Genomic DNA, 17987 nt, shown 5'->3' with positions numbered 1-17987 from the left:
ACCTGCTATATCAGTAGCTATTGTTTAAAACACAATTTCATCACTCATATATTCTTGGTTTGTCTCTGCATCAAAATCAACAATAAAGAGGAAGCAGTACTCTGCAGTTCCCTGGAGAGCCTCCTACACCCAGGGAAAGTGAGCACGGGGCTGAGTAGGCTCTGCCTCTGAAAATGAATTATTTGCATGTGCATATAATTGTAGTTATTTACTAAAGAGCAGAGAGAGAAACATCAAATCATTCCCCTTTGGAAATATGGTAGTCACAGTTATTTTCCTAATGAAGAACAGTTCAGAATCATAATGGACATTAAAAGGGAAAGGGAAAGGGAGGAAGGGAGGAAGGGAGGAAGGGAGGAAGGGAGGAAGGGAGGAAGGGAGGAAGGGAGGAAGGAAGGAAGGAAGGAAGGAAGGAAGGAAGGAAGGAAGGAAGGAAGGAAGGAAGGAAGGAAGGAAGGAAGGAAGGAAGGAAGGAAGGAAGGAAGGAAGGAAGGAAGGAAGGAAGGAAGGAAGGAAGGAAGATGAGAAAATTGATGCAGCTAAGGGTGATCTGCTCTAAGGAATTCACTAAACTGTACGAGAAAGACCAGCACAATAGCACAGAAGGGGAGTAAATATTGAGAATTTTTAATTATTCCTTGCCTAAAGGGCCTCTAGAGGGCAGACATATGCTGCACTCACATATTTGCCTTTTGTTCTTTTGGACTGACCCATACCAGTAAGAAGAAGTGGGTTTTCCAGCATGCAAACCCATGGGCTGGGCTCACAGCCACCACTTCACAGCCTTGTGTCATACTGCAAAGGCTCATCTGCATCGTCAGCTCCTCTGGTGCTTGCCTCCATTTCTATTTCAGGGGCTGGACTGACCCTTTCCAGTGTGTACTCACTTCTTCTCAAATCTATGGCAAGAAAAAGCCAAGTAAATGTTTGAAAAGCAGATACACCCCAGACAGTGTCCAAAGCATGTACTGGTGGCAGCCTGTTGGCTGCTTCCAGGAGGAAAAAAAATCTGCAGAGGGGCAATCAGAGCCAAGTGGATGAGATGAATTAACCTTCCCTATCTACTCATTCAGCTGATTTTTCCCTTCTATTATCTCTAGCTGTCACAGACACAAATAATCAAACACAGTAACACTGCAGTTTCTGCTTCAGAATCAAACAGCAATTATTACTCCATGTAGGCACTGAAAGGAAGCTTTCCCCTAGAAAAAAATAGGTGGGTGAAATTAACCCAGAATAGCAATCTATTTTAGTTTTGAATCTTTTAAATCCATCTCACATCAAACAGAAGCACATACCAAATCTAACACAACAACAGGTAATCCCAGTAAGCAGAAGTAAGGGCTGCATGTATAGGATCCTATCCCAGGGCCAGGAAACCTCCAGTGAATTTTTCTCTCATTTGCCAATTTTTAGATCATTACTCTTTCTCATTCTAAAAATTACTGCTGATGTTATGTATAGCCATGACCCTGGATAAATGAGCTACCAGTCTGCAAAGCAAAAGAAACAGTCCAATGGGTCGAAGTTTTTGTGCTGAACATCCAGTTGATAGGCTCCAACCCTTAAACAGTTGCTGGGCAAAAGAGCAAAGTAAAATAGCAATACTCTTGTATCTGCCTTTGCAGAGAGAGGGTGCCTGCTATAATCTTTCAACTCAATAGAATTTTGATTCTTGTCTTTATAGCACGCCTAGGCCTTTACTGCCTTGCACTTAAAAAGCTATTAGATTAAAAATTAATCTTTACTTTGCATACCAGGAAGTTTCAGCCTCTTGCAGCAAGAGTTACAACGATGCTTTGTGATGAAGTTTCTTATTGCACCTTCTCCAAGGTTTGCTGGTCCAAACACCATCTTTCCAGATCTAAAAGAAATATTATTCAATAATCAATGAACTAAAAATAAAGAGATTGTAGGGGATGGAGATGATGACATTTTCTATTGTCTAAATCTGAGATGTTGGCTCATTGTATAAAGAAAGTCAAGGCTCAGGATACATCACAAGTTTCTTAGCTCTAAGACACGAAAACTGCCATTTCTGGTAAAGTTTTAGCCTACATATTCCCCACACTGCTTTTCCTTCCTGCTGCATCTCAGAGATAGTCTAAAGGGAGACAGGACGGATGCAACAGTTCCTACTAAAACACTCAAAGTAAATTTGGACACTGATATTTAGACAACATATGCCAGAATCTGAGTGACACTGTTGCAGTCACCAATCCTCATCAAGCAAATTGCTTGGTTCTGAGTTTGATGGTAGGCACCTGCAAACAAGCCAGAGCCAGCAAGCAGAGACCTAGTCACATTGACATGCAACACACGGGAAAACAAACAAAAAGAAAAAAGAAACAAACAAAAAACCACACTATACTGCTGACAAGCAAGGCTTTAAAATTTATTTGCTTCTTCCCATGCTCATTTCCATGTGTCTGCACTCAGGCCAGTTTGGCAACATTACTAGGGGATCCATTTGTGGAAGTGTATTGCATACTCTGAATTAGGATGACACAATTACAAACAGAAGCGAGCTGTGTCCACACATGTATTAGAAGTATCACATAACTATATCAGACTCTTAATGTAGTCTGAAAGATTCCTGTTAATTAATTTTAATATTGCTCCACCATTATTCTCAATAATTTCATTGACATTCTAGACATCATGGAACACAGCACACAAGAAACACTTCCAAAGAAACTTCATGACTGCTGGTATTTTATTTTAATCATATGCAGACTGGAAACAACACATTTTAAAAATCTGAAGTCAATTACAGCTGAGAAGCTATAGAAAAAGATTTTAACTCTCTCAAATCTATCTGTAATCCACACAAAGAAAACACATTCCCTCTAAAGAAAGCAGTTTTCAAATATTACACTCCTCCCTTTTACAAAGGAGAAAAGTAATTATTAACTAAAACTACTACAGAAAGCTTAGTGTCTCTGGCACAGACTAAAGACTATTTCTCTCCTGGACCATCTGAAGGACTTGTCTAATTGACCTTTACTACAAATTAGTATACCAAATGAAGCAAGAAGTGAAGTATTATTTAAGTTCCATCTATACACTTTAAATGACATGATGCTATATAGCCATTTCTACCCCTTGATATAATTTAGTTAAATGCCAGGAAGAACAGAACATACTTAAGTACTTGTTTGGGCAAGCACAGGAAATTGAGAAGAGTTCACTAACCCCTAGATTACAGAACCACTCTGATACTTCCTCTGATCTAACTGTTATTCCATGCAAAGCACAGCAAACAGCTCAAGACAGACTGATGATTTTCTCACATTGTTGTGAGATAAACAGGGATACTATCTACGACCTATGAGAAGTAATCTTTACCCTCTACCCAGCACTGGCAGCAGTTCAAAACAAATATTGCATTTAAATTCGGAAAACTAGTTCAAGAAATATGGGGATAAATTAGGAAAATAACCAGAATTATCAGCAGACTAGAAATAATGACATATGTGAAAAGATTAAGGAGCAGCCTAAAAAGAAAAAAAAAAAAAGAAGTTGAAGGAGAAGATGGCGACTATCTTTGAACTTGCTGAAATTTTTTTCCCTGTCAACAGTTGAGAGGACCAGAAATAAAAGTTTTGAGAAGGAAATAAGGAAAAATCTTTCCAGAGAGTACTGATAGTAAACTATTAAAAAAGACACTCTGGGCAGTTTTTGAGGTTCATCCTTGGAAGACTTTAAGTCTTGTCCATACAAGACCTGTAAGGCCAGGAATGACCTGGTGCAGAAGAACTAGCTGAGCTCTTTGCGTCCCTTCTAACCCTACAAATGTTTTCAAATCAACATCACTGTCCTTGTCATTCAAAGTCTGATTTTGTCTCTAAGCAGAGAAAAATACCAGTCCCAGCTTTCTTATTTCCCAAGCAGGTGCATTAACCTGAGCTAATGGGCTTTAAAAAACAAAACATGTTCCTTCTTTCATTCAGACCTTTACCTAATAGTTATGGTTCATAAATGCCTAACATATTGCACCAGGCTGGTGCTGGCAGGCAGGTAGCAAAAACTGTGCTTGTTCAGAGTGCTTCTTATAGTGCAGAGCTACAAATGCTCAAGTAAGACATTTACAGGACTTTAATGATGGAAGGTAAAGTCTGTTAAGGACTTCTTGGCAAGCAGCACCTTTCCCAGGAAGGTGCCCAAGTCTTTTATTCAGTATGTTTTTGTAGATTGAGCTTCCAGTACACCTGCTCCAGTTGTGCACTTTTTTATAAAAGGAGTTCAGTTCATGCAGATGTTTTGTCTACTGGCAGCAATTAAACTGTAAATTGTTTGGCAGGAAGTGCAAAGCTGGGTAAATATTCAATAGATTTGTTCTTCACAACACATGCTAATGAGTAGGTCAGAGAACTTGGTCTCCACTCATTACTACACCCTTCACCCCAACCCTATCTGCCTGAGAACTTTCAAAAGGGAGAGTAAGAGACCTAGCACCTCTTACTCCTCCTTTTCACAAGTTTGTAATGAGATTTTTTAATGCCAGCACCCTTTTTCTCATGTCTCTCAGCAAGCCTAATGCATCAGTTCTTTCCAACTGGAAATTCAGACCTCTGTTTTTCTCATCTCTGAACCTGCTCTTACTCACACTCTGCATCTAGTGTCAGTGAAAGCTTTACCCATGTGAACTTTGTTGTACATGCTAAAAAAAGCAGCTAGAATATTGCTTATGACACAATTCTTCCCAATGTTTGGGTAGTACAGGAGTCTGCAGAGACTTTGTGGTGTCACAACCTTGCTTCTATTTTCTGATTACTTCTGCTTGTAAAGGAGATCTTTTCATTAATATAATTTTCTCATTTCAAACATCCTGTTCAGTGTGAATGGCCAGATTTTCAGTTGATGTTCAATATCCATGAACTTACACCAATTGACATGGGCTCAGGATCTAAGATGTCACAATATCAGGCAGACTTTCCAAACAGATCTGTTATTCTGTTGTTGACTGTACATAAAACCAAGAAACTATGTGCTAGAGGTCACACTTAACCAGTTTCAAACACAACTTTTATATATCTGCATAAATGCATTAAAATGTTCAATAAAATCCAATTAGTAACTACATGGTGGACCTCTCTGTGTATCCAAAGCTATCCTTGTGCTTCTGTCACAGAAGACCTATGACCTACTTAGGGCAAAGACTTTGCTGCTGTGAGGTGCTCAGCATATTTTTGATGTTTCTTCCAAAATAAATATTTTTATGTGTTACACAATACACTTTCATATTAAATATTGATACAACATTAATACATTTACTACTAATCTTATTAATGAAATGTTAATGGTGGTCCCAGAACCAAGAAGGTGCTTCCAAAATTAACTTATTTCTGAGTTCTAGGCAAGTCATTTTGTATTTCTACAGTTAATTGCACTTTGCATTAAATCACACTATTGATACTTCTATCTTCTTTTCTTCCAAATGTGAGACAACCCTTCAAACAGCTGACATGAGTTAAGTGAGAGGGAGTCAAGCTGCATACAAGACAGTGGAGGGAAAAGGGTTCCAGGGCACAGCTGGAGAGACTCCCCAGAGAAGAGGACTCTGCAGGACAGCAACCATCAACACTACTGCTTCTTCTCTCACTACAGCAAATACCAGCAAGGAGCAAAGTCACAGATGGGCAAATAGCCGTAGCTCTGATTCTGAAATTTGATGTATGAAGGCAGACTGTTACTTCTGTGCAGTCTCTCTAGTTTTTGTAACCTTCCATACATGATTTACCATATCCATATCACAACTTAGAAATTGTAACGTGCAGCATGTTTAAATGTACCATGAGGACCTACTGAAAAGATCAGAGATCCAGAAGCCCTCTCCTCATCATATTAAGCTATTGTGGCCCCATATACTCCATGAAACAGTGTACTGTTAGGTAGGCAAAACCAGACTGTCACACTTAAATTACTGTTTACCTCCTTCAGTGCAAATTTGTGAAAAGGCGTACAGGGTCTTCTATGTCCCATTCTTGATCTCCCTGTACAGCCCTGAAAAACTCCTGTGGTCCCAGCACAGCAACACAGATTCTCCCCATTGTATGCTGAGAGTTGGGATACTTACAGCTCCCAAGTCCACAGTCCGCCAAAGCACAGTGCGGGATGTAGTCTCTCCACTGCCATCACACTTACATTGAACCCAAAGGCCATGCAAAAAATAATTAAATCTCTCTCACATAAAACATAAAAATACCCTAAAGATGCAGACTGTTAGCAGAACATCTGAAATAAGTGACAACTTCAACAGAAAAAAACCTACATTTTATCTTCAGGTTTAATCACAGATGGATCAGTAAGGTTTTCCCCAACACCTACAACAAAATCAACAGTGTGTGTTAGAAATCACAGTGTTATGAAATTTCAGTGTTATGAAATCAGTCATGATGTCATAATCTGGCATTTAAAAAATATGTAATTATCAATTTTGTTTGTATATCATAAAGTGTCACAGAGTGGTCATGAGTAAAAATGAAAATGCTATGGGTATAAAAATCTGTTAAGTTTTGGCAAACATACAGAGATTTTATTAGAGACCTGACTTCAGCTGCTTTGAGGTTTATTTATATGTAGAAGGAAGGCTTCTGCAAATGCACTAAAAACTGTGCTGAAGCTTAATGAAGAAAAATGTGAGCAACTGTAAGACTACTATTTAACTTGGAGCGTAAGTATCAACCAGATGTGGATGTGCACATATGATTTGCAATTCTTTTTACTTCAATAGGCCACTGATCAAAAGTTTATATTCTGCAATGAGCACTGGTAAAGACTATGTAAATAGCATATTGTGATCTAAATACCACAGACTGCAATACTCTTCAATGAAGGCCAGCTCAGCTGATATAAAATAGACAAAATATGGTGTATATGTATGGAGAGATAGCCTTGGTATTGCATAGCAAATTTATAGAGATTAATCCTATTAGAACTCCAAGGGGAGCTGCCTTCACACTTTTCCTAAACTCCAGTTTAGAGAACTACAAGATAAACACAATGCCAAAACTAGAGCAGATTTCAGTTTGTTTGAGATAGAAACTGAAGCAGCTCCAGTCTTGATGAAATTTACATAGATGTTTAAATTATCTACATTTGAGCCAACACAGTTGATCTGGAACTGTCAAGAGTTGTACAATAAACCCAGGCACATTTCATACAAATTCTACTAGGCTATGGTGAAGACAGACTTCTGTATATTTTTTCATGTGCAGCTAAAACCAAAAGAAGGCACGGATGGCATTATATGTTTATTTTGCATAATAAGTATGTCTTTTTGTAATTCAGAGTTTCTGGATGCTGTAAAATGCAAATATGTTAAGCCTCTGTCTACCTATACACATTTCCCTTGACAGAAATGACAAACAATAGTGTTTATACTGTTTGATGGGTGCTGTTTGTCTTCTGAACACTGTCAACTGTTTTATCTCTTTAAAATACACCATGTTCCCACTTACATATGTATAGTAAAATGATCACATGCCCTTTTAATGCCCAGACTCTGTGAATAGTATTCAGGCTTTCAGCTTATGTAAACTGCTTACATATTTACTAATATGAAAAATAAAATATACAGACAGTAGTTTGCATTATTCTGACAGATATACACTTACATTAATTGTGCATATATACATGGTTATGCTTGAATCTCTGTATTATTTATGTATCTTAATAAAAATAAAAATATCTTAACTGTGGAATGGTTTTACAGAGCTGGCTGAAATTATCCTGCACACTGTCTACCTGCTCTTTTACTTATTCAGCCTAGATATATTTGAAGCCAAATTATTTTCTCATTACATCTACATTAATCCAGAGTGTTTCTGTAGATACTCATTTATCTGTTCCACACAACAGACATTAAGTGTTTATTGAGCTTCTCCAGCATGTACATGAGAACAGAATTTGGCCCATTCCTCATTATTAATTTATCTTTTGAGATAGTTGTTTTTTCATTTCATTTCTAACAGTGATCCCATGCTAGCTGTCACCTTGCAAATCCAGGACAAGGAGCTCCCCACGGGTGTACACATAGGTCCAGTGAGAAAAGGCCAGCATCAGCTCTTCCAGCAAGCTGCTGGGAGTAATCTCATCTCCATTGTTGTTGTTGTACTTCCGAAACTCGCCAGTCATGTACTTCTCTATGGTCAGCCACTGGTTTGCTGAATGGCAGTAGATGAGGAAAACTTCCAGGAACCTGTAGATATAAATGCTGCCTATCAGGTTCTGATGGGGTAATGAACATCCTCCAGCACACTGCATGATGCAAAGTAAATATATCAAAAAAAAGGACACCTCTTCCCTAGCTGGAACATTCTGAATAGCAGAAAGTACCAAATGGTAAGCAGCACAAAGGCTTTCTCTGTTTGAAACTCTCAAAACAAAGCATGTGATCAGAAGGTATAGTTCATGGACAAACAACATAATCTGATGTATTCCAGCCCCCTATAAATGAGCTGTATCAAATAGTCTTATGTTAATTGTATAAAGAATTTGTGCTTAAGTCTAGGGAACAGCATGATGAAGAAGATTATTTTGCCATCACATGTAGCTACAAAGACAAAGTTCAAAGCTGCACACTTTTCCTCTTAAAAAGTCAATTAACTATCACTAGACTGTCTGTTCTATCTCAGACCACTACAGAAAATACGGCTGCACTAGACCTGGGACAGAGCTGAGAAGAGAAAAATTTTGGCATGTAATACTTAAAGACAGTGATTTTACCTTGGGCTATAGGGAACAGTATGAGGCTTCACTTGATTGAAGGTATAGATTAACTTCTGGGCAGCCCTTTGTTGTTGGATCTCCTAAAGAAAACAATGTTATAAATATTACTTTTATTTTCATGAAGATCCCCCACTAAAGCAGGGTCCCATAGAGTACATTACTCAGGACTGCATCCAGGCAGGTCTTGAGTATCTCCAGATAAGGGGAATCCACAACCACCCTAGGCAGCCTGTTCCACGGCTCTGTCATCCTCACTGTAAAGAAGTTTTACCTCATATTTAAATACAATTTCCTACGTTCCAGCTTGTGCCCATTGCCCCTCATCCTGTCACTGGAACTACTGAAAAGAGTCTGGCTCCACCCTCCTTGCACCCACCCTTGACATACTTACAGACATCAATAAGGTCTCCCCTCAGCCTTCTCTTCTCCAGGCTAAAGAGTCCCAGCTCTCTCAGCCTTTCCTCATCAGAGAGATGCTCCAATCCCCCAGTCATCTTTGTTGCTCTCTGCTGGACTCTCTCTAGTAGTTCCCTGTCTATCTTGAACTGGGGAGCCCAGAACTGGACACAGTATTCCAGATGTGGCTGCACCAGGGCAGAAAAGAGAGGGAGGATGACATCTCTACCTACTGGCCACACTCTTCCTGATGCACCCCTTATTGGCCTTCTTGGTGGCAAAGGCACATTGATGGCTCATGGATAATTTACAATCTACCAGGACTCCCAGATGCTTCTCCTCAGAGCTGCTTCCCTGCAGGTCCACCCCTAACCTATATTGGTGCATGGCATTCTTTCTCCCAAGGACAAGACCTTACACTTGCCCTTGTTGAATCTCATTAGGTTCTTCTCTGCCTAGCTCTGCAGTCTGTCCAGGCCACACTGGATGGCAGCACAGCCCTCTGCAGTGTTTCCACCCCTCCCAGTTTGGTGTTATCAGCAAACTTGCTGAGGATACACTCTGTCCCCTCATGCACGTCATTGATGAATATGTTGAACAAGAAGAGACTGACTACTGATCCTTGGGAGACACCACTGGCTACAGGCATCCAATGCAACACTGCTCCATGGAGCACAATCCTCCGAGTTCTGTCACACAGCCAGCTCTCAATCCACCTCACTGTCTACTTATCTAGCCCACACCTCCTGAGTTTCCTAATGAGGATTTTATGAGAGACAATGTCAAAAGCCTTGCTAAATGTAAGGTAGATAACGTCCACTACTCCCCCTTCATCTATCCAGTCAGTTTCATCACAGAAGTTTAGCAGATTGGTCAAGCATGATTTCCCCTCAGTGAATCCATGTTGCCTTCTCCCAATGACTTTCTTGGCTTTCACATATTTTGACATGTCCAGAGCAGTATCTTCCTCAAAAGCCTTTTCCTTTCCAAGACATAACACCAAACCACGCCTACCATGCTGAAGACAATCACATCTAAGAAGAATAACATTTAAGATACATCAGGCTAGATCAATCAGTGTGCCTTCAAGTCTGAACTCACCCTCAGGCAGAGATGTAACACTGTGCCATCATGAAAAATCTTTTGCCAAGTCTGAACCACCTCTGGCAGAAAAGACTTCACAATAAATACTTGGCCCAACTTTAATACATCATTCTCAGACCAAGTACAAATAACCTTCATGGCCCTCCGCAGACCCCCATCCATCTCCTCCCGTGACAGGACTTGGATCATTGCAGCTGTACCATGCTGGGACCAGGAAGACATGCTTTTATCAAGGTTCATAGGCGAACTTTCTTCTAGTCGATAGACTGTCACTTCCTCCCCAGCTTAAATTAAAGGAAGTTTTGTTAGCAGAATTCACATTGCAGAAATGGGAGAGAACTGCATTTTTATTTGGTACCTTAAAATAACGTAACACTTTTCATGACTTTGTAAACCATACTTTAAAAGAGAGCGCTTTTATCATTATTGTTAATCTTCATGAAAACTTCCCCAGCTTAAATTTAAACTACTTACTATGTACATTCCATTTAATATCAACTGTGATAACCTTAAGTAGTCAAAAGTACTTGTATGAAACCTCTAAAGAAAGACTAATTTAAGACTTCCAAAACACTTCCAAACAAACAAATCTCATTGATACTCTGGTCTATATAAATGAATCTCATTTGCCACAGCTTTCCAAGTAAAGACAGTTGACGTTTAAAAGTACATCTTTTTAAAGGGTTACCATTTTATTTCCAGTGTATGAACTTTAACTATCCTGCCTGTGGCTCTCTCCATTTATGCACTTATGTGGAAGGGAGATTTTAGTAAGATACTTTTCAAAATAATCAAGATCCACAGAATGCTCAGAGTATTTTCCTTGTAATTATGCTTGAGGGAAAAAACAACAACAACAACAAACAAACAAAAAAAACCCAAACACGAAAAAATCCCCACACATAACAAATAAATAATGCAAAAAAACCCAGACACAGCTTGTAATAGTTACCAACTACAAAATTAAAGGACTAGAGACTGCCACCTTTTAATGCAAAAAGACAGCTGAATTGTTTCAAAAGTGGTGACTTGGACACAATGAGCCAAGGAAATTAGACTGAAAAGGACAAGACTTTTCTTGGAAAAAGGAAACCTAGGAGAACAAGCTAAGGCAAATTAACAGGAAATATACAGTTCTCATGTTTAAGATTTGTTTTTTCCTAGAAATTTCATAGTTACTTGTACTGCACAAAATTTCAGATGTTCTACTCTTCCTAATAATACTGTTCTGAAAGCAGAACAAACTTGGTGAGCTTTAACTCAGTGTTACGCTGTTTCCCTAAATAGTTGCAATAGCATTCTTCATGTAAGTGAGAGACCTTTCTCTTGACATCATTTGGAAACTAACATAAAAGTGGACTGATTTTTTTAAACCTGACTTTCCTTCTTGCAACTCACATTATTTGCAATGGTAATTCATAAGAAACAGGTTTTCACTGGCAAGTGCGATGAGGTGACTACATCTGCAAAAAGGCAGAGAATGTCATAAGGAAGGACAAACTGTATTCAGTTTAGTAGACTTCCTCTCCATTCCCAAAACTACCTTCATCAGTTAGCACAAATGTAGGCACTGTCCAATACCACAATTTGTGTACATTTTAATTTCAAATAATGCACTGGAAAAGCCAATGTCTTATAGAAAAGACAGGCACTAGAATAAAGATACCATAACTAGACACATTTTTTAATTTTTCAGTAATTCTTCATTTTATTATCTTTTGACAATTTAATAGCTAGAAAGGTGTCTCCTGGGAGCTTCGAAGATTAGAATGTTCAATATGCTCACAGCTATATTAATTATCTGCAGTAATCTGGTCCCAATAAATCCTATGATGCTGCAAGTATCAGCAATTAGTTGCTGTGATACAAAATATTGTACTCAATGAAAAGAAAGTACCTAGATTTCAAGTATGTAGAGGGAGAGCTTCTGCTGTTAGCCAACACTGCACACTCATTTAATAACACTTCCAAATGATTTATATATTATTATCTACCGCTCTTCATCTACAGAACAGTTCTTTTTTCCTTGGTGCACTACAAGTCGTCTGTAACAGTTACAGGTGTAGTGACTTTTCAGCCAATCACTGGTTTTCTTCTTGGTCTTCTTATCCTATACCCGTATCTACAAGCATGTGTGTGTGAGAGAGAGAGAATGCAGGTATTAAGGTTAAATGGAATCTTCTTGCTGTCTTCAGCTATCCTAATGACAGGTATAGAGAAGATGGTGTTAGACTCATCTCTGAGGCAGATAGTAATCATACAAATACCAACAGATATAAGCTACAGCCAGGGAAACACCAACAAATACTGGGAAAAATATTAGGTTCACAGTGAAGTCAGTCAAACACTGGAAGAGGTTGTCCAGAGAGGGTGAGGAATGTACACTTAAAGACAAATTCAAAATGCAATTCGACAGGTCCTCAGCAACATGATCAGAATTGACTGCAGAGCGAGTTGCACCAGATGACCTCCCAAAGTCCCTAAATTACCACAATTCTATCCTGGTTCATCTCTTTTAGAAAAAAAAAAAAAAAAAAAAAAAAATTTGCTTAAAATAATCCAAGGAAGTATCTCAAACACAATCTTTAAAAAGATAATGCACCAACTATTTATAAAGCAAAAAAAAAGAACTAGGAAGTTGATACTCACCGAAGAGCTGGACTGGTGTAAATGGTATGGTCTGAGCAAGTCTCATTAAGTTGTTTCTTTCAACAGCTGCAAACAATATAGATTTCACTACTATACTGAATAAACAACAAGCTGGCTGAGTTTCAAAAACATCTGGCAGAGTTTTAGTATAGCGTACAAAGCCAAGAAGGCTGAGGTGTGATCCTGTGTCACATGTGATCACTATTCTGCCCAGCTAGCAACTCCCCTCTGCAAGCCCATGGTATCTCACAAGCAGCAGCGGCCACTCTTTCCCCTGTTCGTTGACTCCCTTCTTCCAAGGAAACAAAGTCTCTGGGATAAGCCCCCTGCACTCTGGCTGGAAGGACTGCTTCTGCTAATTCTTCATCCTTCTCCTTCTACCAAGGCCTGCCGCTACTTCCTCAATCTGCCAGCTCCAGTGCAGCAACATTCACACTGTACCAATGAGATGCACTGGCCCCAGCTGCACTCACTGCCTGTCTCTGTCAGGTTCAGAACCACTTGGGGATTTAGCAAGACATCACAGGGAAAAACAAGCTTGCCCCACACAGAGAACTGCTTGTTCATCTGGGCTACTTGCCAAACAACATCAGTAACATTGTATCTCCCAAACTGGCAGCTTATTTCTCAAACACCTTCAAAACTTCAGAGTGCCAACTAAATATTTATGGATTTGTCCTCCCAATAATTCAGTTATCAGGAAGGGGAAGAGAGGTGTGGAGTAAGCTGCAAAGACAGCAAGACTAGAACAAGGAGGCAGTTTGGATACTATAGTGCTGACTGCCTCATTCTCCTATTCAATGACTAAAGATAAAACTAGTGTCCAAAGCAGAGTTTGAACCACAGCACAGCTGTCTCTCTCTGTAAAGCAACCAAAAAGCTCCAATGGAAAACTTTTCCAGAGCTACGACACCATCTATCCTTCTTTTTAAGATTACTCTCTGAGCAGAAATTAAATAGAGATTATTTAGCCCAAAAAAAAAAAGAGAGCAAAGGGGACCCATGACATGCCAACCCATTAATTAGGATCCTCATTTGAGAAGACCTATACTTCAGACTTCAGTTCAAGGCTTTATTATGTGTTTTGAATGCAACAGGCACTGGTCAATATGCCTGAAGTTTTGGAGCATGGACTGAAAATCAAGGTCCTCCCTTGATGCCTCACTAGTAACATGCTCATGCTCTAGTCAAGAAAATAGTGGATAGCAGGGACAGGGATCATAGAATCATAGAATCATAGAATCATAGAATCCTAGGGGTTGGAAGGGACCTCAAAAGATCATCTAGTCCAACCCCCCCGCCAGAGCAGGGTCACCTAAAGCACATCACACAGGAAGGCGTCCAGGTGGGTTTTGAATGTCTCCAGTGAAGGAGACTCCACAACCTCCCTGGGCAGCCTGTTCCAGTGCTCTGTCACTCTCACAGTAAAAAAAAATTTTCTGATTGACCTTAAACCTCCTATGCTCCAATTTGTATCCATTACTCCTTGTCCTATCACTGGTCATCACTGAAAAAAGCTTAACTCCATCTTCTTGACACTCACCCTTTACGTATTTGTAAACATTGATGAGGTCACCCCTCCGTCTCCTTTTCTCCAAACTAAAGAGACCCAGCTCCCTCAGCCTTTCCTCATAAGGGAGATGTTCCACTCCCTTAATCATCTTTGTGGCTCTGTGCTGGACTCTTTCAAGCACTTCCCTGTCCTTCTTGAACTGAGGGGCCCAGAACTGGACACAATACTCCAGATGCGGCCTCACCAAGGCAGAATAGAGGGGGAGGAGAACCTCTCTTGACCTACTAACCACACCCTTTCTAATACACCCCAGGATGCCATTGGCCTTCTTAGCCACAAGGGCACACTGCTGGCTCATGGTCATCCTCCTGTCTACCAGGACCCCCAGATCCCTTTCACCTACACTGCTCTCCAGCAGGTCAGCCCCCAACCTGTACTGGTGCATGACATTTTTCTTCCCCAGCAGGGGAGCAGTTAGACCTGTGTCAACTGTCCGACCCTGCCAGCACTCACTCCAAGGCCTTTGGAAAAAATGTGAACTTGAACCAGCTGTTGAACTTGGGTCAAAATTCAAGTTCTTTTGGATGTGCAGAGAGGAAGAACTGTATTTGCCTGCAGAATGTGATAACAGAAATATAGTATATGGTGCAGAATTTTGTATCTAACTTTTGGGCTTAGATGGCTACATTCTATCTCTCTCTTCCTAAGGAAAGAAAACCTACACTGGAAACCTCTTCAGATGTTTGTCAACTTGTACTGGAAACCACTCTCATCTGTGCTAAATCCTACCTAATCTCACATGGCATGCCTGACAAGAGCCAAGTTAACCACTGCAACGATGCCATGATGTCAGAGAAATTACTGCTTTACACTGATGACAAAGCAGGAAGTGTTATTCCCAGTGAAATTCGTGTAGATTTTTGAACTTCAGAAGGCTACTAATGCTTCTGGTTTACCCTAGGCTTCCCTTTAAAGGAGGCCAAGTCCTGTAGGCAACAGAGACATCTACTGGCAAGCTCTCCAGAGTTCTCCTATGGGAAAAACTGAAATCCAAACCTTGTGGGAAAATCCGTGCATACTCAGTTCAGAAAACGACAGGACTGCAGGCAATTAGCATCCAAATTGTTTATTCTGTGCCAGATTTCCAGAGTTCATAGGTATATAAACACAGATTAAGCAGTACAGGACCAATTAACTGAAGAAAAAAGTACAAAGGAGGATGTGGGAGCTGTGAGGGGAAATGACAGCTATAAACAAGTGAGTGTCTCTTCTGCCCTCCCAGGAATCAGAGCTCTATTCATTGTTTCTGCTGATATTTTGAAAGTGTTTATCTACATTTTGCCCTGGATTTGCCAGAAATACCCAGATTGCAGCAGTTAGCAGCAAGAAAATAATTCATAATTTCCTCACTGGAGTGTTAGGCATAAATCAATGCAGAAGATTCTTAGCAGGGGGCAGTTGTGCAACTCTTCAAAGTGAAAACCACAGAGGATCACAAGGGAAGAACTACTATTCTTTTTAATTTGTTAAATTACTCAGATATTTTTCTTGTGTCTCCTGCTTACCTGAGTAGTGATGATGCAGATCTTGAGATGTTTTCAAGCAAGCAAAGATATCTGAAATAATGTTTAAAGGATCATTACATTATTTATTATAGCAGAGATAAATGCATGATTTTTTAATTCCTTCCATCCCAGAGTTTGTCATGAAACAGATTAATCAGAATTACTGTCTCAGCATTCAAAAGAGGAGAATAATGAATAGGTTTTAACTATGTTATAATGTACACTATATTGGCACATTTCAGTCATCAATGTAATATAACCAGATGACTTATTTATTCAGGGAAATGGTGGGAAACTTGTGATATTAACCTCAAGGACATGTAGCTTCTCTAAGCCAGCTACACCTCTGGGATATTAAAAGCACTTTGCTGTCCATCATGCTTCACAGCCTCCCAGAGGCATGATTTTTTCAACTCCATTCTCAGTCATTAAGTATTCCATTAACTATACTATTACACCAAAGTTATAGTAATATTGTCCCATTAACCCATAACATCTAAAATGATGCTGAAGTATAAACAGACAAATAGTTTCTGTGGTTATACTAACAGGCATAGCCAGATCAAATTTGGTCCAAAACCTTTTTTATAAAAAGCTTTTTTAATATAGCCAAGATTAATGAGCATGTTTCCATTAATTGGATGAAAACACTTTGTTCTATTGGAAAACAATCCTTCTAAATGCAAGATTTCAGGAAATACATACACTGTACTATTTTTAGTTCTGAAAAATGAGAATAAAAACTGAAACTTCATAAAAATATTTGAAATACTACACTTTTCCTCTTTGTGTATTTTATTTGCTTGCATTCCCTTTTCTAGTGAAAGGGATCTTAAATAGAAAACATAAAAAGATGCTGGGGGAAGGTCCAGCACTTCCACTGAGTGCCCCTGGTGATTCAAGGTCCCTTTCTTGCTGGACCCAACCAGTTTTGTTTCATTTTGTATATTGTAAAACAACCAACATGAAGAGGGGGATGGCGGCTAAGCCATTCCTTTTGAGGATGGGAATACTGGATTTTAATCAAAGCAATGGTGCACTCTAGAGAGTAGCCCCACAACTCCCTAACCTTGCAGCAGTGTGTTTCTGCACCGCAGTGTTTTGTGCAGTCAGACGCAGAAAGAGCAGTGCTTGTAGGGGAGACAGGTCTTATAGTGACTCATTCCTGCATCACAGCTAGCCTCAAAAAGAGACAGGTGCCCAGCTGCTAAGCTTCTCACAGCTAATGGCATGTCAGGAAAACTGGAAGATAGACTAAAAGGCAACAAATATAAGTGAAGTTAACTATCACTCTGCTTCTGCAGCACAAAGCCATCCCTTGCTATAAATTTGAATTTCTTCATTGGCTATTTCATAATAAATGCAATCCCTCACTGATTTCATCATTTCAGGGAAACCATTCAAACAGAGAAATTACATCAAACTGCAACTTGAAAAATCAAGCATGCATAAAAAATGTCATATCAGAATCTATCCTCAGGATCCCCTAGACTGTCAGGAATGAAAGCAGCACCATCAGCTTCAAAGAGTTTCCTCCTGCTGGAGAGGACAACATTATTGGACAGACTAGAGTAAAAATAGATTCTTTTTTCTTTTTATATTTTGAAGTTATTGTGAGAAACACATGTTCTCATGAAAAAATCTTTCATAGTAAAGTACAAATTAGTGAATAATATATGACACAACAGTTGGACACTTTCCTATAACCTTCCAACTATAGTAAATTAACTTCATTTTGGATTTTGTACTTCAGAGTTTTTAGAACAACATTTGCAGATAGGAATGAAAGTCATTGACAAGCAACCAAAAACTTACTGTGAGTTTCCTCTGAAGTTCTCAACCTGTTTAAAAAGCAAACATCTGGTATTTTACTTCAAAATTTCTGTAATTAAGTTAACACTAGTGCATATAAAGATGTCATCTATGTAAAGGCAAAACTCAGAAAGGTTTGATGCACAATCATGAACCAAAATAACCCTCAGTGCAATTATGTTCACTGCAACAATCAGCAAATACTCTTCAGTTAC

The 17987-nt window shown here is 39.4% G+C and overlaps 1 protein-coding gene across 1 annotated transcript in view; it reads right to left on the bottom strand.

The window, feature by feature from the left end:
• Positions 1-586: 586 nt before the first annotated feature.
• Positions 587-17987, bottom strand: part of TRPM6 (transient receptor potential cation channel subfamily M member 6) — an 89080-nt gene continuing 71679 nt past the window's right edge. Inside the window, exons 31-39 of the mRNA XM_051643556.1 lie at positions 17776-17801; positions 15961-16011; positions 12883-12948; positions 10231-10517; positions 8731-8813; positions 7998-8203; positions 6275-6326; positions 1758-1864; positions 587-899 (exon numbers count right to left, since the gene is read on the bottom strand). Of these exons, the coding sequence (XP_051499516.1) occupies positions 778-899; positions 1758-1864; positions 6275-6326; positions 7998-8203; positions 8731-8813; positions 10231-10517; positions 12883-12948; positions 15961-16011; positions 17776-17801 (1000 nt within the window). The 3' untranslated portion in view covers positions 587-777. The remainder of the gene's footprint in view (positions 900-1757; positions 1865-6274; positions 6327-7997; positions 8204-8730; positions 8814-10230; positions 10518-12882; positions 12949-15960; positions 16012-17775; positions 17802-17987) is intronic.

The sequence above is a fragment of the Apus apus genome, chromosome Z (genome assembly GCF_020740795.1).
Source record: "Apus apus isolate bApuApu2 chromosome Z, bApuApu2.pri.cur, whole genome shotgun sequence".
Taxonomy (NCBI): domain Eukaryota; kingdom Metazoa; phylum Chordata; class Aves; order Apodiformes; family Apodidae; genus Apus; species Apus apus.
The sequence above is the reverse complement of the archived record's forward strand: the minus strand, read 5'-3'. Positions and strand labels throughout refer to the sequence as shown.